The 22070-nt window shown below is 44.6% G+C and overlaps 1 protein-coding gene across 5 annotated transcripts in view; it reads left to right on the top strand.

Moving 5' to 3' along the window:
* Positions 1–22070, top strand: part of TNRC6C (trinucleotide repeat containing adaptor 6C) — a 351877-nt gene that overhangs the window by 11589 nt on the left and 318218 nt on the right. For all 5 annotated transcript variants that reach the window (XM_075903557.2, XM_014573581.4, XM_075903558.2 and 2 more), the window contains one exon: positions 17998–18097. In XM_075903557.2, the coding sequence (XP_075759672.1) occupies positions 18035–18097 (63 nt within the window). In that variant the 5' untranslated portion in view covers positions 17998–18034. Of the gene's footprint in view, positions 1–17997; positions 18098–22070 lie in introns of those variants that run through there.

Here is a 22070-nt window from a genome sequence, read left to right as displayed (position 1 = left end):
CGGCACCCTCCCATGTACTTCAAGTCCCTACCATTGGCCGAAGTCAAGAGACATGGACCCCAGGCTAAGCGAAGCTCCGAGCAAGGTAGCTCTCAATCCCTCCCCTTCTGCCCGAGGACCTGCCCTTTCCGGGTCAGCCCGTGGCCACTTATGAAACTTGTGAAGTGGCCCCCCCTTCCAAAATTGCCCACCCCTGCTCTAACCTGATCTTTCCTTGGTAATATTTATAAAGGCTGGGATGCTCATGGCCATGAATGCTCCACTTCCTGATCCCGAACATGCTGCCCACAACAGAAAGGACATGGGGGCAGCTGTCTGCCAGGCAGCCCTACTGTCTGGGTTGTGTGGCTGCCGCCAGAGCTGGAAGCAACGTTGTGGTGAGGCTGCCTGGCTCCGACCTCGGGACACTAGGGCAGTCTGTAGTGCCACTCACCAGAGAGGAGAATTCTAGTGTGTGTGGTGGCGCTCACCTTGTAAGGACCAGGGCTTGTTAGCAGCTGGGGAACCGCTGCCATTGATCACTAGTACATAGATTGGTTTTCAACCATAGTGCCACTTGATTTCAGAATAAAGGAATAGTTGGTGCAAAATGTAATTGTTCACTTAAGTAGACTTCTCCTGTTTTTTGGTAACTTAACTTGAAATGAAAGTAATAGAGGCCATACATTTATGAAGTGCTTTGTAGATGGTGATTTAACTGCCAATTTATATTTTCTAACACTTATCATACATATCTAAAAAAAAAATCATATATTAATTATTAGACTGAGTTCAGGGTTGCTGTCATAATGGTTTGTGCTAGGGATGTTAAAAAGCTAATCGTGTAGTCAATAAAATTTCTGTCAACTACATGATTGGTTGATAAGGGAGGAAGCCTTAGGGAGTTACACTTTCCTTCTCCTCCTGCCTCCGCCTCCCTCTGACCCCTGCTGCAGTTCTGCTGTTTACATGTAGTAAGAGCCAGGCTGCCTGCCACGTGGCACTTACTACATTTAACCTGCAGAGCCATAGCGGAGGTAGCTACTGGACCAGATGCGAGCTGGGACTGAGCCAGGATTGCTCGGTCCTGGCTTGTGATGGGTCCAGTAGCTTCTGTCCACGTGGGAGGTCCCTGGGCCAGCTGTGAAAAGGGAATGCTTTGCGACAGCCTCCCCTGCCCCAGCCCCTGTAGTGTTGCCTCTAATATGGCAGCTGCAGGGGGGGTGGGGGCGGGAGAGGAGGTGGCATTGTGGAGACAGTGCTGCAGGGAACCTGTTTTTAAGCATTTGTGCTAGTATTTTGGCTGCTTTATCTCATCTGCAGAAACACAAAAACAAGTTTTAATACTGAAAATAAAACTGTTTAGCGTAGTTTGATAGTATTTGTTAAAAGTATTTAAAACCAGTAGTAATGTATATGCTGTTTAAGGAGCCAATCTAGTGAGCTCCTCCTTCCCCCACTGTCTCTATCAGAGGCAGCAGCGGGTGGATAGGAGAGGCTACTGTGAAGCAGCCTCTTCCCAAGGTAGGCCGAGGTTCCCTGTGGGCAGAGGCTGCTCCAGCAGCAGCCCCTGTTCAGTGGCCTGGGTTGGCTGTGAACAGGGGCTTCTGGAATCAGTGTGAGCTGGGACCAAACAGTCCTGGTTCACACTGGTCCAGGATGCTGCGCCTCTGTATTTTGAATGTAGTAAGAGCCCGGTGGCTCTTACCACATTTAAAATGCAGAGCCAACATGAACCGGGACTGCTCAATCCCAACTTGAGCCAGCTCCTGGAGCTACCCCTGCTGCGGCTGTGCAGAGAGGCCTTTATTGACTAATCGTGTAGTCAATACAAATTGTACTGACTACATGATTAGCCAGATAACTGCAATTTAACATCCTTACCTCCAAGCTCTGTCTCTGCAGTGTTGTGTACCCCTCCCCTGCATGCTGCTGCCTCTATTTCTGAGAAGCAGCAGCGCGAGGTAGCAGGGGGCTCACTAGGAGTTCAGCCGTATTGCATTGGCTGCGGGCCCCACACCTTGGGTCTATAGAGTAGTTAACTAGCTGCTAAGAATTAATGTGATTAGTCATCTGTCAGTTAACTGAATAGTCAATGTCCCTATTTGATACCCAGAAAATTTTCAAGAAAACCCAGAGAGATGGATCATTCTGGTGGCTATAAGCCTGATATGTGAAAAGGATCCATCTACCATACTTGTATGTTCATAATTTGTATAATTTTTGCTTGCTTAGTTCCCAAATATATTATTGCACTATTTTCTCTCATAACTGACCTTTTAAAAAATTTGTCAGGCTTGATGACCTTAATGCGGTTGTACAGACTTATTCTTTTGTTGATGCTTGTGAAATCATCTTTCTTTCTGTGTATCTCTTAAACTTGTCTTTCACTAACTCAAGTTGGTCCAGTAAACATCTCTAGCACTGTTGTAGCAATTTCAAAATAGCATTTCAGCTAAGGATGGAGAATTGCTTGCAGAAACTTGAATGAAGCAAATTCCTTTGTCACTTCAGTGTTCTTGATCTTTTTAAGACTACCAAAACAAATCTTGAGCACAAAGTTTCAACTTGTGCACTAACTTCGTTCATAAAACTTGAAGAGGCCAGTAAGTTATAATTAGAAGAAAATGCTTCTTGGTTTGCCGTTTAAGGTTTCGGATATGTCCACTAGAGCTTTTAAAACAGTTCATAATAGAGCTTATAGGTGTTCTTCCTTTAGATATTTGAAGTTTAACCTCCTGCTGAGTATCCCAGGACCCCTGACATTTTTTTGTGACTCTGGATTAGTTCACTTGGGTCTTGCTTAAATTCTTCTTTTCATCCCCTTGATAAATTGAATTCCATATTCACAGTGCATTTAACTAGAATAGTGTTTGAAAAACATAAAAAAGGCACCTGAATTTACAAAAGAAGTAATTTAATTCATTGGAGAGTGGCGGTTATGTTTTTTGCAAGTTTAATTGTGGGAAGGAAGTGAGTGCTTATTGTATTCCAAATCTTCCCAGCACATGGAACATTTTGAAACTTTTTTGTTCTCTATTTTGTTTAACGAAAGATAAGGCTTACAGCTAAAACATTAGCATAGATCATGTACTTTTTGTTTTTTAAACTTGCTACCTATTTCATTTGTGCTGTTTGTAAACGTACTTACAATAAAAACTGCTAGAATATTACAATTTGATGGAGAGGCTTAAATGAGGCTGAACTTTTAATTGAACAGAGTAGTTCTTTTTCCATTGGAGGTCCCCTTTGTTCTTAGCTATGTATATTTTCCATACCACGTGGCTGAATTTTTATGTTTTTAGTTTCTATAGTTTTCATCTTTTTTTTTAAAAGCGATCTGAGGCTACTGCCAAGCAAGTGCTTAAAGATACACAGTATTTAAACATGGAATGATGACATTTTTATTGGCACATGTTGGTAAACATTGATTTCACTCTGCATTCACCAACCGTCAAAATCCATCAATAGAGATTTATAGAGGCAAATTGAGAAAAATGCTGCTTGAGAATTTTAATGTCATGTAAAGATATTTTTACTAAGTATATTTTGATATGCAATGTTGATTTTTGTTTTAATTGTTAATCTATCTTCTCAAAACCCAATTCCAAATGGAGTTAAATCCATTGTCTGATCTCTGTAGTATCCCTACAAGTGTGAAAATGTAAATAGAAAAAAGTGGCAAAAATGCTTAAACATTTCAGTGATTTATCTATTGCAATAACAATACTCTAGTTTTGCTAATCCCAACAATAACTAATAATTTTTCTGTAAATTCAGATGTTCAAGGTTTTCATTGAGTACTTGTATAATAATCTATATTTGTAAAATGCTCTTTTTTTTAAAGTGTTGTAGATATTCATGATCATATTGTCTTTATTTCTTATAACCTGCCCTTCTTTGACACACACCTTGCTCAATGGCATCAGTGTGTCTGGGTCACCAATACAACATAGAATCATAGGGCTGGAAGAGACCTCAGAAGGTCATCGAGTCCAGTCCTCTATCCAAAGCAGGACCAATCCCAACTAAATCATCCCAGACAGGTGGGCAAGCAGCCCTGCTAGGTTGGGTGTGGGGGAGGATGAGGCAGGATGCCTGCTGGGGGGCAGCCTGCCAGCAGCAGGCGATGGGCTTGGGAGCCAGTGGCAGGAGACCTCCCCCTGGTATGGCAAACTTTCTCGTTCGACTCTGGTTAGGTCTTGATGGTGCTGGTTCAGCCAGTTCCAGCCTATACTGAGAACAGCTTCTTTCCACCCTCTTGGGAAACTCCCTTCAGCTACTTGAAGGCTGCTATCAAATCTTTTCACTCTTCCCTTCTATAGATGAAATAAGGCCAAGACGCTCAGCCTCTCCTTGTAAATCATGTGCTCTAGCCCCTTAATCATTTTTGTTGCCTTCTATCCAATAGGTCCACATCCTTTCGGTAATGGGGGGAGGCCCATAATTGGAAACAGTACTCTGTGGCCTCACCAATGTCAAATGAAGGGGAATAATCACTTCCCTAGATGTGCTGGCAATGCTCCTAATGCACCCCAATATGCATTAGCCTCCTTAACTACAAGAGCACACTGTTGACTCTCATCCACTGTAATCCCCAGGTCGTGGGTCCGCTGTGGCAAGCCTGCTTCCCTCCAAGAGGTCACTGACACTCTTGTTTGTTTGCCCTGCTGCTGTCCTGGATGGACTCCCACAGGACTCCCAGCTGTTGACCCCCGCCAACTCCCCCGTAGTTAGCCCGCTTGGGCTTCCGGGCCGCACAGGGCTCCTGCCTCCATCCCTTCATTGCAACACTCTGGTTAAAGAATATCCATTGTGTTGCTGGTCCATGGATGTTGCCGGACTAGAGAGTCCTGGTTTAGAGAGGCTCATCCTGCAATACTTCTTTTCTTCTTCTTCTTCTTCTTCTTCTTCTTCTTCTTTTGCAATAGAGGGGGCATTGAATTGAGTGATAGCTTTGGTTATTAGTGTTAGTTAAACTAACACAATATAGCTTACTAAATAGTAGTGTGTAAATGCTTGTTCTTCAAGAGATGTCCTTGTGGATGCTCTACGTCTTGTCTTGGTGCTGTTCTGGCTCCTGGATAAGAGTTTTTCAAGCAGTCCCTGCAAGGACTGTGCATGCGTGGCGCCAACAGCACATGCTGTGCTAGTTGGTACCGCACATGCGTGGCCCAAGTCCTCCAGTTCCTTCTCAACCATCCTCTGCCTGAGACAGAGCTCAGCAGTTTTCAGCATTCTTCTCGGATCTAGATGGTTCTTGTTCTTCATGTTACATTTACTGGCTAGAAGGTGCCCAAGAAGAGGAGCTCCTCACTACCTGCTAAGAAATGGTCCCCTGCAAAGTTGAGGTCAGCATGTGTCAGTGCTCATGGCACCCCTGGTACCTCAAGCACCACAGCACAGCCTGTGGCTCAGGTGCCAATCCCAAAGCATCCAAACATCATCCTAAACTGATGCCCGCAAAGACCACTGCACCCGACGACATCTGCACCACAAAGCTGACGAAGACTTTTGCATCTAAGCTGATGGCATGATGACGTGCCTGACAGCACTGACCGTTCTGACAGCACTCATGAAGTCCACGGCACCGAAAGCACCAATGACGTGGTGCTGACCAGGGTGTTGGCACCAATCTCATCTTTGGTGCCGCTGACTTACCAGCGCTGTCTCCCGTTGGTATTGACCACTCTGTCAGAACCGCATATTCTAACATTGGAGATGCTAGCACCGATACTTGTGGCACCGTTGCCTTGCATGTGGCACACAGACCTAGCTGTAACATCTGCTCTGCAGTCACTGTTTTCGGCATCAACATATCGCCTAAACCCACGAAGTCACAAGCAGTATCCCCAGCCCTGTCACTTTTCTCAATTGACAATGAAGAGGGCACATAGGCCTCTTTCTTTCCATACCGTAGACTTCCAGTGCAATATTACAAAGCACGCTATGATCTTTGGGGCTCACAGGTCCCTCATGGTACAGAAACCCCTGGATGCAGCCTCTCTATCACATCCAGTTAAATGGCCTAATTGGAGCCCTTGGAGTTCTTATAGGAGGCATCACAGTGTGCAACAACATCCTGTACAGCAAACAGGAAAAGGGGCAAAAAAGAGCTCTCAAATCTGGAGACCTTCATAAAAAACCAACCTTCCACACAAACTTCCATATAGCTGGACTTTACTAAAACAAGACAGGAAATTTACACTGCACACTTCACTTCTCTACAAAGGAAAAAGGACTGTAAGCTATCTAAACTCCTACTTGCCACAAGGGGCCACAATAGTGGTACCCTTAACTCACCTAGCAATATTGTCTTTCTATCCAACTTTCACACTCAGGGCAGATTCTTTTGCCGGGCTATCTCAGGGACTCTTTTTTTGCCCTACCACCCCTACAAACATGATACAGTTCTGCGGTGCTCTGGAAGCCTACTTTCTCTGTGTCTGACTCTAGGAATACTTTCAACACAATACTGAACAGTGCACTGACACAGATACCCTCTGACCAACAGTGCAAGAAGACTTCTGCATGGATGCCTCATGACGGTCAAAATGACACACTGGACCTATACATAGAATGCTTCCGCCGATGTGCACAGGCAGAAATTGTGGCAGAGCATCATCGCTTGCCCCATTACCTCATCCATACAGAATGCAATGCCATCCACAGCCTCAGAAACAACTGACATTATAATCAAGGAGGCTGATAAAGGAGGTGCTGTTGTCATGAATAGGTCAGACTACCAAAAGGAGTCTGCCAGAAAACTTTCCAATACCACATTCTATAGGCCACTATCCTTTGATCCCACTGAGGAGTACACAAACTACACCATCTGCTTAAGACACTCCCTACAAAAGCACAGGAATAAATCTACACAGACACACCCCTAGAGCCCCAATCAGGATTATTGTATCTACTACCCAAGTTCCATAAACTTGGAAATTCTGGATGTCCCATCATCTTGGGCATTGGCACTCTCACTGCAGGATGGTCTGGATATGTGGACTTTCTACTCAGACCCTATGCCACAATCACTCCCAGCTACCTTTGAGACACCACTGACTTCCTGAGAACTACAGTGCATTGGTGATCTTCCAGAAAACACTATCCTAGCCACCATGGCTGTAGAGGCTCTCGACACCAACATCCCACTTGTAGATGGAATACAAGCTGCCAGGAACAGCATCCCTGATGATGCCACGGCACAACTGGTGGCTGAGCTCTGTGACATTATCCTCACCCACCACTTCAAACCAGTGGCACTGCTATGGGTACCCGCATGGCCCCTCAATATGCCAACATTTTTATGGCTGACCTGGAACAGCGTTTCCTCAGCTCTTGTCCACCATCATCTGCAACCAAGGGAAGGAGGCGCTGGAAGAATTCAACCGTGATTTCAACAGTTTCCACTCCACCATCAATCTTAGCCTGGACCAGTCTACACAAGAGATCCACTTCCTGGACACTACAGTGCAAATAAGTGATGTCACAAACACCACCCTATGCCGAAAACCTATTGACCTCTGTGCTTACCTACATGCCTCCAGCTTCCATCCCGGACACACCACACTACCCATTGTCTTCAGCCAAGCACTAAGGTACAACCCCCCTGGAACATGTGCTCCAACCCCTCAGCCAAACACCTACAAGATCTTCATCAAGCATTCTTAAAACAACAATACCTGCCGGAGGATGTGAGAAAACAGTTTGACAGAGCCAGACGGATAACCAAAAGCCTCTGGGTACAAGACAGGCCCAACAAAGAAAATAACAGAATACCACTGACCATCACCTACAGTCCCCAGCAAAAAGCTCTCCAACACATCATCAGTGATCTACAACCCATCCTGGATAATGATCTTCCTCACTCTCCTAGACCTTGGGGGGCAGGCCAGTCCTCTTCTATAGACAGCCTGCCAATATGAAGCAAATTCTCACCGGCAACTATATCCCACACCACTCTAACTCAGGAACCAATCCCTGCAACAAGCCTCGGTGCCAACTCTGCCTACCCATCACAAGACCTAACCACATCAGCCAGACCATCACGGGCTCATTCACCTTCACTCCTACCAATGTAGTATGCCATGATGAGTTAGCAATGCCCCTCTGCCATATACATTGGCCAAACTGGACAGACCCTATGTAAAAGAATAAACAGACACAAATCAGATATCAGGAACGGTAACATACAAAAACCCATAGAAGAGCACTTCAGTCTCCCTCGACACACAGTAACAGATTTAAAAGTAGCCACCCTGCAACTTAAAAACAGACTCCAAAGAGAAACTGCAAAGCTACAATTCATTTGCAAATTCGACATGATCAATTTAGGATTGAACAAAGACTGTGAATGGCTAGCCAACTACAAAAGCAGTTTCTCTTCTCGGTGTTCACACCTCCAAATCAGCTGCTAGAAGTGGGCCACATCCTCCCTGATTGAATTGACCTTGTTATCTCTGGCCTTCCTCTCGATTGGTACTCCCTTCTTTTCATGTGCCTGTATATTTATACCTGCATCTGGAATTACATGCATCTGATGAAATGAGTCTTTGCCCACGAAAGCTTATGCTCCAATACATCTCTTAGTCTGTAAGGTGCCACAGGACTTCTCGTTGTTTATGCAGATTTAGACTAACACGGTTACCCCTCTGATAGTGGACAAAGAGACAGCTCTAGTGGAATGAGCTGTTAAACATAATGGTGGTTGTACACCCTTCAGAGTGTAGCATAGTCTGATACAGTGTCTGATCCATTTGGATAGTCTTCGTTTCAATATGGCTTGACTTTTACCTGCTTGGCAAGTGCCACAAGGGGTGAGGGGTTTTCCTGAAGATCTTAGTCCTTTAAAGGTAAAATGCTAATGTTGTCTAACATTGAGGGTGTGCATGAAAGCTTCAAATGCATTTGCGTGAGGCTTCGGGAAAAACACCGGTAAGTTTACTGTTTCATTTATGTGGAAAGAGGATGCGACCTTTGGTAAGTATTTCAGGTGTATGCAAGAATACTTATGGAATATTGTGATGGGTGGATCGGCCATGAGTGCAGCTATCTCCCACATGATGAATGGATGTGACAGCAGTCAGAAAAGCAACTTTAATGAAGAGGTGCGAAAATGAGCAGGTGGCAAGAGGCTCAAAGGGTGGCCTGGTTAGGGCCTGTAGCAATAACCAGAGTCCCATGAGGGTAGGGCTGTGAGACATCTGGGTAGAGAAGGAGCAGCCTTTTGGTTGCTAGGTGTACAAATATGGACCATCCCTCAATTTTGTGGTGGAAGGCTGTGATTGCTGCTAGGTGTACTCTGATGGAATAAGTGATGATTGTTTGAGACTAAGGAGGTAGTCCAGGATGAATGACTGGACTACCGATATCAGGTCCTGACCTTCAAGGTATGCTATGTTGAGAAGCAGTTCCATTTGTAGATGCAAGATGCACAGGTGGAATCCTTGCAGCTATGGATGAAGATTGTGTGTATGCTCTCTGAAAATTCTAGTTCTGAATGCAAGAGCCATGGAGGAGCCATGCTGTTAGGTGCAGCTTGGGGAGGTCTGTGAACACCAACCCGGAGTGATGAGATTGTGATTGGAGTATGAACAGACATCCTGATTAGGAAAGGATACCATAGCTGTCTCGGCCAGGCGAGGGCTATTAGTATGATCCTGGCCTCATCTGTCCTGATCTTCTGAATGGTATCAGAGGAAAAGTATAACACAGCTTGTGTTTCTATGGAACAAGGAATACACTCCCGAGAAATCCTCTCCTGATGCCCCCTCTGGTGAAAAACATTTGGTATCGTAAGGTGTTGCAAACAGGTCTATTGTTGGGCAGCCCCATCTGCGGAACAGGAGAGGTACCACAGAGGTGTTAAGCACCCATTCATGGTGCTGGGGAAAGAGTTCTCAGAGTGGGTTGGGGAATGTGACTGATCTCTCGCGTGCCTGTCAGCCGACGGTCAGGGCAGTGTGTATGTGCTATACACCCGAGACTTCAACTGCTGAGACCGGGGTCCCTTGCAGTGGGCAACCTGGAAGAGGTTGACGGGCGCCCCAATAAGTGTACAGGAAGAGCTTATTACACTTCAGATTTTAGCTGCTAGAATCTGTGATTCCTTCGCAGCGGGCAGCCTTGGGGAAGGCTGAGAAGTGCCCCAGTGATTTCTGCCACCTGGGTGTGACACAAATCCAAACGCCCAAGCTCTCCCTATATCTGTCCCTTGAGACCGGCTGAAGTTCTTTTAAATTGTGCCTGGTTCTGTTACAGCAACTGAAGGAGTCAGGTTAAAGCTTAAACAGTTACAGGTTTATTGAGGAAGCTTATAAATCATATGGTTACAATGGCTATTGCTCAATTTCTTAACTACTAGCAAAATATAGATCTTAAAAATGGTTACAAAGAAGATAAAGATAGAAAAATAGAAATAATGGTACCAAGTAACAGCTTACTCTTTCTATGTGTACACTTAAGACAGAGGACCATATCCAGGTACAATTTTTACCCCCTTCAGTGGCTCTCGACTCCAGCATGTCAGGCCAGGGCCGGTCCCTCAATTCCTAGGAAAGACGAAAATACGAGGTGGGCATCCCCATAGAACCTCGGGAGGTCAAACACCTAACCCGACCAGCAGGTAGAGGGTAGAATGACACTCAAAAGAGTGTGTGCTGCTGTACCAACTTTATACTCATGGGGTCACGTATTTCTCTTTCTAGTCTGTCATGCCAAATGGTGCTGGTCTGTCTTTTGTGAGACCAGTTCTTACAAGGGAGTTATGAACTTAATTTACACTTGTAAGAGAGAGAACTAAATTGGAAGTACTGGGCATTCTTTTCTCAGTGGGAAATTCCTCTTCCAGGGACTGTGTGTGTTCGAATCAACACCCGCATATCCTGATCTCGCATCAAAGCAGATCAAAGCTTAATGGTTATGCTGATTGCCTTAATCGCTCTCTCTCTCCTCATATCTGTTTTCAGCTTCTCAGGATCAGATGAGCCAGCATAGACTCTGCTGATTTTATCGCTCCTTCTCTGTCCTGTATGCTTCAGGAACCTCAGAGAGGCAAAATAAGGAGGATGAGATGCGGGGGGGAGGGGCTGTCTGGCTACAGTGCCCCTTCTTTCCCCCTCCCCCCCCAGCTTGGTGTGTTAATGGGGAAGGAACCAGATACATGCTCAGACTTGATGACATCATATACACGGATAATGTCATTCTGTCCTCTGGCAGGAAATCTTTTTTATGTATAGGAGAGAGGATGGTCCCTTTTCCCAGTTGAATAATTTAGTCTGAAAAAAGGATGCCCTTTTTTGGTTAATTGTCCACATGGGCAGGCATTGTAGAATAACTGTTCTAATTAACTTTCCTGTGTAGACAAGCCTTCAGAATCTTAAAATGCATGATGACAAAATTCTTTATTACATGTATTTAAGAACCGCACCAGACTGCACTGTAGCTAGCAGCAGCAGCACCATTAGATTTTAATTTATAGTTTGTTTTAGCATAAACTTTCCCCAGAAGAGTGAGGCCATGTCTTCACTTCCCTGAAGATCGATGCTGTGGTAGTCAATTTTCTGGAGTACGATTTAAAGGGTTTAGGACAGAGTGGCTAAATCGAATGCTGAAGGTGCCCCTGTTGATGTCGGAGCTCTTACTCCTCGCAAGAAGTAGAGGAAGTCAGCAGGAGCATTTCTCCCATTGATCTCCCTCTGAGGACGGCACCAAAGCTTGGCTTAAGGTATGCCAAATCTATCTACATAAAAAATGTAGTTGGAATTGCTGACCTTAAGTCGACTTTTGGCTACAGTGTAGACCTGGCTTGAGTATCAAGTTGTTTGAGACAGCTTCATCGTATTAGCTTCAATTAAAATATAAACTGTGATTTCAGGTGTGAAGGTGATCCTGGAAACGAGAACTGTTACGTGAGTTGTGCATATCTGATGCCAGCCTGAAACACTTTTCACTGCTAATCTCTTAGACAGTTATAAATAAGAAACCTAAACTGAAATATTTTATGGGGGCTAATGGAGCCATATCTAAAGCTTGTAGATGAGTATCTAGATGTCTAGGGGTCTCAATTTACCTGAGTTCTGACTGGTCACGCTTCTTGCTGTTCTAGTAGATTACTCCTGAGCAATATGAAAAAATATTTTGCTTTTAGGGTTGTGGATTTAAATAAACTATATTTTCAGGTCAATTAGTATGTGATGATAAAGTAAAACTCTTTGCGTCTGCTAGTTACTTAAAAGTACCTTTTAATGTGGTATTGTATATAATAGGGATGTGATGGTTAACAGTTTACAGGTAATAACACATGAGCCTAAGCTCATTACTGTAACTTACATGGTTACGTGAAAACCCCTTCCACTCCACACTGCTTCCTCTGTATCAGAGGCAGCGGGGGTGGGAGAGAGAGGCAGCAGTGGTATATGTGTCTCCCTTCCGCCCCCACCTGTAAATTTGTAACTGCTGAAAATTTCAATGGTTACATGTTTACCAAAATAAACACATTTTAACATCCTTCGTATGTATACTGAGAATTTTTTGCTTTATTTGCAGAGAGTTTTTATATTTCATAGAATCATAGACTACTAGGACTGGAAGGGACCTCGAAAGGTCAGAGTCCCGACCCCTGCCCTCATGGCAGGACCAAATACTGTCTAGACCATCCTGATAGACACGTATCTAACCTACTCTTAAATACCTCCAGAGATGGGGATTCCACAACCTCCCTGGGCAATTTATTCCAGTGTTTGACTACCCTAATAGTTAGGAACTTTTTCCTAATGTCCAACCTAAACCTCCCTTGATGCAGTTTAAGCCCATTGCTTCTTGTTCTACCCTCAGAGGCCAAGATGAATAAGTTTTCTCCCTCCTCCTTATGACACCCTTTTAGATATCTGAAAACTGCTATCATGTCCCCCCTCAATCTTCTCTTTTCTAAACTAAACAAACCCAGTTCTTTCAGCCTTCCTTCACAGGTCATGTTCTCTAGACCTTTCGTCATTCTTATTCCTCTTCTCTGGACCCTCTCCAATTTCTCCACATCCTTCTTGAAATGTGATGCCCAGAACTGGACACAGTACTCCAACTGAGGCCTAACCAGCGCAGAGTGGAGCAGAAGAATGACTTATTTTGTTTTGCTCACAACACACCTGTTAATGCATCCCAGAGTCATGGTTGGTTTTTTTTTTTTGGTTTTTTTTTTGTTTTTTTTTTTTGGCAACAGCATCACACTGCTGACTCGTATTCAGCTTGTGGTCCACTATCACCCCTCGATCCCTTTCTGCCGTACTCCTTCCTGGACAGTCTCTTCCCATTCTGTATGTGTGAAACTGATTATTCCTTCCTAAGTGGAGCACTTTGCATTTGTCTTTATTAAACTTCATCCTGTTTATTTCAGATGATTTCTCCCGTTTGTCCAGATCATTTTGCATTATGACCCTATCCTTCAGATTAGTCGCAACCCCTCCCAGCTTGGTATCATGTGCAAACTTAATAAGTGTACTTTCTATGCCAGTATCTAAATCATTGATGAAGATATTAAAGCCAGTCCCAAAACAGACCCCTGCGGAATCCCACTTGTTATACCTTTCCAGCAGGATTGTGAACTGTTAATAACTACTCTCTGAGTACGGTTATCCAGCCAGTTATGTGCCCACCTTATAGTAGCCCCATCTAAGTTGTATTTGCCTAGTTTGATAAGAATATAATGTGAGACAATATAAATGCCTTTACTAAAGTCTAGGTATACCACATCCACCGCTTCTTCCTTAGCCACTAGACTCGTTATCCTATCAGAGAGCTATCAGATTGGTTTGCCATGATTTGTTCTTTATAAATCCATGCTGGCTGTTCCCTATCACCTTGCCACCTTCCCAGTGTTTACATATTTCCTTAATTACTTGCTCCATTATCTTTCCTGGTACAGAAGTTAAACTAACTGGTCTGTCGTTTCCTGGGTTGTTTTCATTTCCCTTTTTATAAATGGGCACTAAATTTGCCCTTTTCCATGTTCTTCACTTACATGTGGGCTTTGCTCACCTGTCCCTGTTGAACAGTTTAAAGTCTTCCTCACTAGGTTAGCCAGTCTGTGTCCAAATAGGGTCTTCCCCCCTCCTTGAAAGGTGTACGCCATCTCTGCCTAGCAGTGCTTCCTGGAATAGCATCCTGTGGTTGAGGAAGCCAAAGCCCTCCTGGCGACACCATCTTCGCAGCCAAGTATTCACTTCCAGGATGCACCTGTCTCTGCCTGGGCCCCTACCTTTGACAGGAAGGATCGAAGAGAATACCACCTGTGCTCCAGACTCCTTCATCCGTACTCCCAGAGCCCTGTAGTTGCTCTTGATCCGCTCAGTGTCATACCTCGCAGTATCATTTGTGCCCACATGGATGAGTAGCATGGGGTAGTAGTCAGAGGGCTGGATAATCCTCGAGAGTGCCTCCGTAACATCTCGGATACGGGCCCCTGGCAGACAGCATACTTCCCGAGATGAAATGTCAGGGCGCCAGATGGGTGCCTCTGTCCCCCTCAGAAGAGAGTCTCCGACCACCTCTACCAAACATTTCGTATTTGCAGTGGTGGCAGCAGATTTCTCAGCCTTAGGGGCACGAAGCGTCTCCTGCTCTGTTACAGGGAGTGATTCTTATCTTCTGTATAAAGAAGAGCATAACGGTTTCCTAGTACCACGGCGGGAGAGTTTGGCGCAGGGGTGGAGCAGTGCCTGCTGCCAGAAGTAACCAGCTGCCAGTGTCCACCCTGAGCCGTCTCCTCTTCCACCAGTGGTGTGTCCGTACTCCTGTGTACTGGGACAGCTACCTCAGCAGTCTCCTCATGAACACAGTCCAGGAATTGCTCGTGGATTCGGGTGCTCCTTCTGTTTCTTTCCTACCTGTTGCCTGAGAGATTCCACCAGCAGGCACCTTTTGTATTGGATAATCTCCCCAGCCTGGATATCAGTACGTGGGAATTGCAAGCCACAGTCCCTGCAAAACCACACCAGGATCTGAGTAGAGGCATCCATGCTCAGGTGCTCTGTCTGGCTCCAGGTGCAGATAGAGGAGACAGAAGCCATGGTGGCACAGGTGTTGGCGGGTCTTCCTGGCCATAGTAAGCCTCCCTCTGTCAAACTCCCCTGTCTACAGCTCCCTGTCCACTTTCGCTCCCTGCCTCTGGCTTTTAAAGCCTGCTTGTCTAGGCCAGGCCTGCCTCCTCGTGAGTCTCACAGGGGAAGGCTGACCAGATACAATCAAAAGAGCAATTAAGGGAACAAAAGGTCAGGCACGCAGTTCCAACTGCCACAGCAGCTCAAACTGAAACTAGTCACCTGAAATCAGAATTCAACAAACAAAATTCAAACAGTCGAGCAAACTCACTCCACCAAGAGCAATACTCTCACTTTCACCAGATAGCCTGTTCAGCGGCGGGCTCTCTTGCAGTCCCTCTCAAACTCCCCTGTCTGCAGCCCCCTGTCTGCTTTCGTTAAACCAACCTTTCGATATTTGTTAAACCAACCTTTTAACTTCTCTATAAAATATAAATGTAGTGTATTTGGAGAAAAATATGTAACACATGCCTTGGTTTTTATCAGAGGCACTCCAGGTTGTGCAACTCCCCATAGAGCCTATGTAGAGGCTCAGGGCTGCAGTAGAGGGAGAGATCTCGTCCTAGTAGAGAAGGTTTCCTCTCCAGTAGCCCCATCGTGGAGGTGCTGTGACCAGAGGAGAGGGGTCCTTTCTGCCAGTCTCATCATGGAGCTACTATGTCCAGGGCAGCTCTGTGCTGGGGCTGGCAGGTAAGTAGCCAGTGCAATAGGTCTGGCTTATGGGCAGGAAGACCATGCAGCTCCATACTCTGCTTTCGTATTACATTCAAAGTTCTGCATGCAATGGGTGGAGACTGATTCTGCCCCCCATTCCCTTGAACTCCCTGGAGCTTGTCCTGCTGGCCGCTTCCGGGACACAGTGTTGTACCCTAGAACAGGTAGGTACCAGGCAGCCTGGTAGCCTGAATTAGTGCCACTGTTAAAGAGCGGCAGATAAACCCGAGCTCAAACCTGGAGCCTTCCCCTCCTGACTCAGAGCCACGTCCTGCACCCAAACACTCACCTCAGAGCCAATACTCCCATCTGTAGCCACCTTTGCATCCGAAACCCCTAGTCCCTGGGCCTACCTCAGAGCCTTTCTTCAACCTGCAGCCCCCTTCTGTATTGAAATCCTTTGTCCTCAGCCTGAAGCCTCCTCCTGCACTCCAAACTCCTCATCCCTAGTCCCACCGCAGAGCCTTTGCCCCCAGCTGGAGCACTCAGACCCCTGCACTACAGCCCGTCACTGTCCCCACTGTAGGAAGCAGCAAGTGGGAGGGCAGGAGGGTCTGTGGAGCCTGCGTGCATGGGGAACTGGCTTGAAAGTCAGCCTGCCTCACTCGCCCTCTGTGCTGCTGCCTCTCTATCAGAGGCAGCAGTGCGTGGATAGGGGGCAGGCAGATCTGGTGCTCGTGGGAAGCCTGCTTTAAGCTGAAACTTAGAAGATCTGGTCTAAGGCTTCAATGCAGCATGGTTTGCTGAGTATGCAAAGAATTCATTCATATCAATTGTACTTCTCGTGGTTTTTTTTTTTTTTTTTTTTTTTATTAAGTATGTTGTGAATTGAAGCCTCTGTTCCAGTGTCTGTCTCCTATGTCTTCTCTGACTTTGGGCAAGTCATTACTTGGTCTGACTTGGTTTCTTGTTGTCAAGTGGGCAAGGTAGTTCCCTACATTGCACAGGTACTGTGAGGACAAATTTGTTAAGGTTTGTGAAGCACAGAGGTACTACGATGAGCCGTGCTACATCTTTCACCCTGTCATTGAGCCATTGTGTGCTTTCTGGAACTCAGAATCTACATTATTCTATCTGATGTATTTTATATTGATTTTTCCAGAAGAAAGTGTAATTGAAAAGGTAGTTTTTCACACAACTTATCTTTCAGTGGCAAAATGTTAACTATTCATCAGCATCCTAATTCTTATGAGTAACATTTTTAGTTGATTTTTGAATAGATCGTATGAACAAAGCATAGAATCCACATGAATATTAGTGAAGTACAATTTAACTAACTTGACTGCATTTGATAACTGGAGTTATAAATGAAAACACAAAATGAGCATTGCATAATGGTTAAAATGCAAGCTCCTGTGTTCCATGTTTGACTAGAATATAGAGTTGGGCTGAACTTCTGATTTCCTTTGTCAGTTTTTATTTCTACTGTGTACTCAATAGCAGTAGTCTGTCTCCCTTTCACAACTAGTTTTGAGTGGCTGTGGGGGGATGGTATAAGTACCGTGTTTGAGTTTTTGTATGTCTGCACCCTAGGTTTTTTTAAATTTTTTTTATTATTATTATTGTTACAATGCAATCACCGGGCTTACTCCTAGCTTCCCAAACAATAATACGTAACTGTTTGTTGTTGATTAGCAGATGTGTTAGAATTGAATATAAATAAACTTATTAGGGATGAACGATTTGGTCAGAATATTTAAAAAATTCAAGATTTGTCAGGTTGTGGATTTACTGTCTTTGGTAGGAATTTTAAGTAGATGGTCTCTTCATTTGGCCTTGGAATTTCAGTTTGCAATCTTTCATAAAAATGCTGTTGGAATTAGGGGTATGAACGTGTACCTGGGTATGAATGTGTACCTCGGTACACGATTAACTGATGAGCCTGAGTTACACGTAGCCCCATCCCCTGCTGCCTCTGTATCAGAGGTGGGGGGTTGGGTACGCAGGAGCTGGTTCCCTACAAGAACCAGCTCCCACCTGCCTCCCCCAGCATTTAAACGTGTATCCTCTGTAAATTTCAGCACTTACACATTTACAGAAACTATCATCCCTAATTGGAATAGTGCTTGTTGGAACGTGAGCAAATAGCCTTTTTGGACAACATTTACTCAAGTTACGTACTTTGTAGCATTAATGCTCTGTATATTGTTTGTCTTGATAGATATAACTGACCTCATTCAAATGCTCTCCCAACACTTATTTTTAATAGGGAGAAAGAACAAGAAATTCAAGAAGAGGAACATTTGATGGAAGAAAAGAAAAAGAAAAAGCAGGAAGAAAAGAAAAAGAAGGAAGGTGCTCAGAAAAAGGTTTGTCTTCTGTTATGGTAGAACACATGGCGAACGATAGAATGGAGAACAGCAAAATAAAGACCATGGATTTCAGGAAGGCAGATTTTAGTAAACTCAGAGAGCTGGTAGGTAAGGGTCCCTTTGGAAGCAAGATTAAGAGGAAAGACAACTGAAGACAGTTGGCAGTTTTTCAAAGGGATACTATTAAGGGATCAAAAGCAAACTATTTCACTGCACAGGAAAGATAGAAAGTATGGCAAGAAACCACCTTGACCTAACCAGGAGATCTTTCCTGAACTAAAAATAAAAGTCTCATAAAAAGTGGAAACTAGGTCAAATTACAAAGGAGGGGAATATAAGCAAATAACTCAAGTATGAAAGGGCAAGATTAGAAAGACAAAGGAACAAAAATAGATCAGCCTAGCTAGAGACCTAAAGGGTAACACGACATTCTACAAATATATTAGAAGCAAGAGGAAGACCAAGGACAGGATAGGCACATTGTTCAGTACATAAGAATGGCCGTACTGGGTCAGACCAAAGGTCCATCTAGCCCAGTAGCCTGTCTGACAACCGTGGCCAACACCAGGTGCCCCAGAGAGGGTGGACTGAAGACAATAATCAAGCGATTTGTCTTCTGCCATCCCTCTCCTGCCTCTGACAGACAGAGGCCAAGGACACCATTTTATCCCCTGGCTAATAGCCTTTTATGGACTAACCTCCATGAAATTATCTAGCTTCTCTTTAAATTCTATTATAGTCTCTAGCTTCTCTTTAAACTCTATTATAGTCTATTATAGTAAAGAGGGAAAAACAATAACAGGAAACTTGGAAATGGAAGACGTGCTTAATAACTGTCTTGTTTTGATTTTCACCAAGAAGATTGATGGTGACTAGATGCCTAACATAGTGAATGCTAGTGGAAATGGGGTAGTTTTAGAAGTTAAAATAAAAAAAAGGTTAAAAACTACTCAGAAAAGGTAGCTGTCTTCAAATCACTAGGGCCTGATGAAATGCAGCCTAGAATACTCAAGTATCAGAGAGGTAGCTGTGCTAGTCTGAGTCTGCATAAACAATGAGAAGTCCTGTGTCATCTTATAGTCTAACAGATTTATTAGACTGATGAAGTGAGTCTTTGCCCATGAAAACTTATACTCCAATACATCTGTTAGTCCAGTGGTCCCCAACCTTTTCAGGTTGGCGGGCGCCAGGGGGCGTGGCTGTTCGCCTGCCGGGTGCCAGGGGGCGGGGACACTTGCCCGCCCGGGGGCGGGGCCCCCTCCATAGCCGCGCGCCCGGGGAAGGTGCCCCCTGGCAAGCGCCGCGCGCCCGGCACCCCCCCCCCATAAGCGCCGCGGGGCCGGGGCACGCGCGGCGCCAGAGCCAGCAAGGGCACGCACGGTGCTCCCGGGGCCGGGACCGGCCATGCGCCCGGGGCTGGCACCTGCCAGCCCAGATTGCTCCGCGGGCGCATGTAAAGAGCCTGGCGGGCACCATGGCGCCCGCGGGCACCGGGTTGGGGACCACGGTGTTAGTCTATAAGGTGCCATAGGACTTCTTCTAGAATACTCAAGAAGCTAATAGAGGAGGTATCTGAGCCATTAGCTATCATTCTTGAAAAGTCATGGAAGTAGAGAGAGATTCCAGAAGACTGGAAGAGTTCAAATGTGCCCAGCTATAAAAAGGGAAATAAGAACAACCCAGGAAACTACAGATGAGTCAGTTTAACTTCTGTACCAGGAAAGATAATGGAGCAAGTAATTAAGGAATTCATCTGCATACATCTAGAAGATAAGAAGGTGATAAGTAACGGCCAGCATGGTTTTGTAAAGAACAAATCTTGTCAAACCAATCATATAGCTTTCCTTGATAGTATAACAAGATGAGGGGGAAGCAGTGGACATTGTACACCTAGACTTTAGTACAAAAGACAGGACTATGCAGCACTTTAAAGACAGTCTGGTCTTGCTGAAACAAAAGACAAACGGCTACGTCTCCATTTACTAGACTTTAGTAAAACATTTGTTATGGACTCGCATGACTACCTTATCCATAAACTAGGGAAATACAACCTAGATGGGGCTATTATAAGGTGGATGCATAACTGATTGGATAACCATTCTCAGAGTAGGTATTAATGGTTCACACTCATGCTGAAAGGGCATAATAAGTGGACTTCTGCAGGGGTCAACTTTGGGACAGGTTCTGTTCAATATTTTCATCAACGATTTAGATAGTGGCATAGAGAGTATGTCTATTACGTATGCAGATACCACCAAGCTGGGAGAGGTTTTAGGTGCTCTAGAGCAGTATTTCTCAACCAGTGGTACGAGTACCCTTAGGGGTACTTGAGAGAAGTCTGGGGGGGAGGTATATATCAACACAACTGAAATTTGAAGAAAACTGAATTTTTGTGTTAATTTTTATAGCGCTTTATTATTGTTGTACTCTTTATACCCAAAAATTTCATCGCCCGCCTGGCTACGATTAAGTTGCTTAGATAAATGTGTTGCAATGGTAGGAAAAAAAATGTGTGTCTGGAAACTGTAGGTACTGAGAGTATATATAGAATCATAGATCTGGAAGAGACCTCGGGAGGTCCAGCCCCTTCCCCAAGGCAGGACCAATCCCAACTAAATCAACCCTGCCAAGGCTTTGTCAAGCTGAGTCTTAAAAACCTCTAGGGATGGAAGTTCCCCCACCTCCCTAGGTAACTCATTCCAGTACTTCACCACCTTTCTATTGAAATAGTTTCTCCTAATATCCAACCTAGACCTCTGCCACTGTAACTTGGCTCTTTGTTCTGCCATCCCTCATTACTGTGAGCAGCCTTTCTCCATCCTCTTTTAAACCTCCCTTCAGGAAGTTGAAGGCTGCTATCAAATCCCCCCTCACTCTTCTTTTCTCCAGACTAATTTTTTTTTTTTTTTTTTTTTTTTTTGGGAAAAAGGGGTACTTTATTAAAAAAGGTTGAGAAACACAGAACTGGAGGATAGGGTCATAATTCTAAATGCTCTGAACAAATTGGAGACATGGTCTCAGGTAAATAGGAGAAGTTTAATAAGGACAAATGCGAAGTACCCTATTTGGGAAGGAACAATCAATTGCACACATACGGAACGGGAAGCGACTGTCTAAGAAGGAATACTGCAGACAGGGATGTAAGGATTATAGTGGACCACAAGCTAAATATGAGTCAACCGTGTGACACTGCAGAAAAGCAAAAATGATTTTGGGAAGCATGAACAGGAGTGTTGTGAGCAAGACGAGACTTAATTCTTCCACTCTGTTGTGTACTCATTAGGCCTCGGTTGAATACTGCATATAGATGTGGTTGCCTCATCTCAAAGGCATTAGAAAAGGTTCAAAGAAGGGTGACAAAAAAATTAGGGTTTTGGAATGCGTCCTATATGAAGAGAGATTAAAAAGACTTGGAGTTTTCAGCTTAAAAAAAGGGGGGGGGGAGAAGAGGGAGAATATAATAGAGGTGTATAAAACCATGATTGGTGTGGAAAAAATGAATAAGGAAAAGTTATTTACTCATTCCCACAATATAAAAACTAGGGGTCACCAAATGAAATTAATAGGCAGTAGGTTTAAAAGAAACAAAAGGAAGTTTTTCTTCACTCAGCGCGCAGTCAAGCTGTGGAACGCCTTGCCACAGAATGTGGTGAAGACTAGGACTTTAACAGGGTTTGAAAAAGAGCTAGATAGGCATTGATGGATTTGGATACATGAAGATTATTAGCTAGGATGGGTAGGAATGGTGTTCCTGTTTGTCTTGAGATGGATGACAGGAGAGCGATCGCATGATGATTACCTGGTGTGTTCTCTCTCTGGGGCATCTGGTATTGGCCACTGTCGGCAGACAGGATACTGGGCTAGATGGACCTTTGGTCTGACCCTGTATAGCCGTTTTTATGGAGTATTGTGTCTAGTTCTGGGTGCCACATTTCAAGAAAGATGTGGAGAAATTGGAGAAGATCCGGAG

This window comes from Pelodiscus sinensis, chromosome 20 (assembly GCF_052426305.1).
Source record: "Pelodiscus sinensis isolate ZL-2025 chromosome 20, ASM5242630v1, whole genome shotgun sequence".
Taxonomy (NCBI): Eukaryota; Metazoa; Chordata; order Testudines; family Trionychidae; genus Pelodiscus; species Pelodiscus sinensis.
This window is presented reverse-complemented; position numbering and strand designations above follow the sequence as displayed.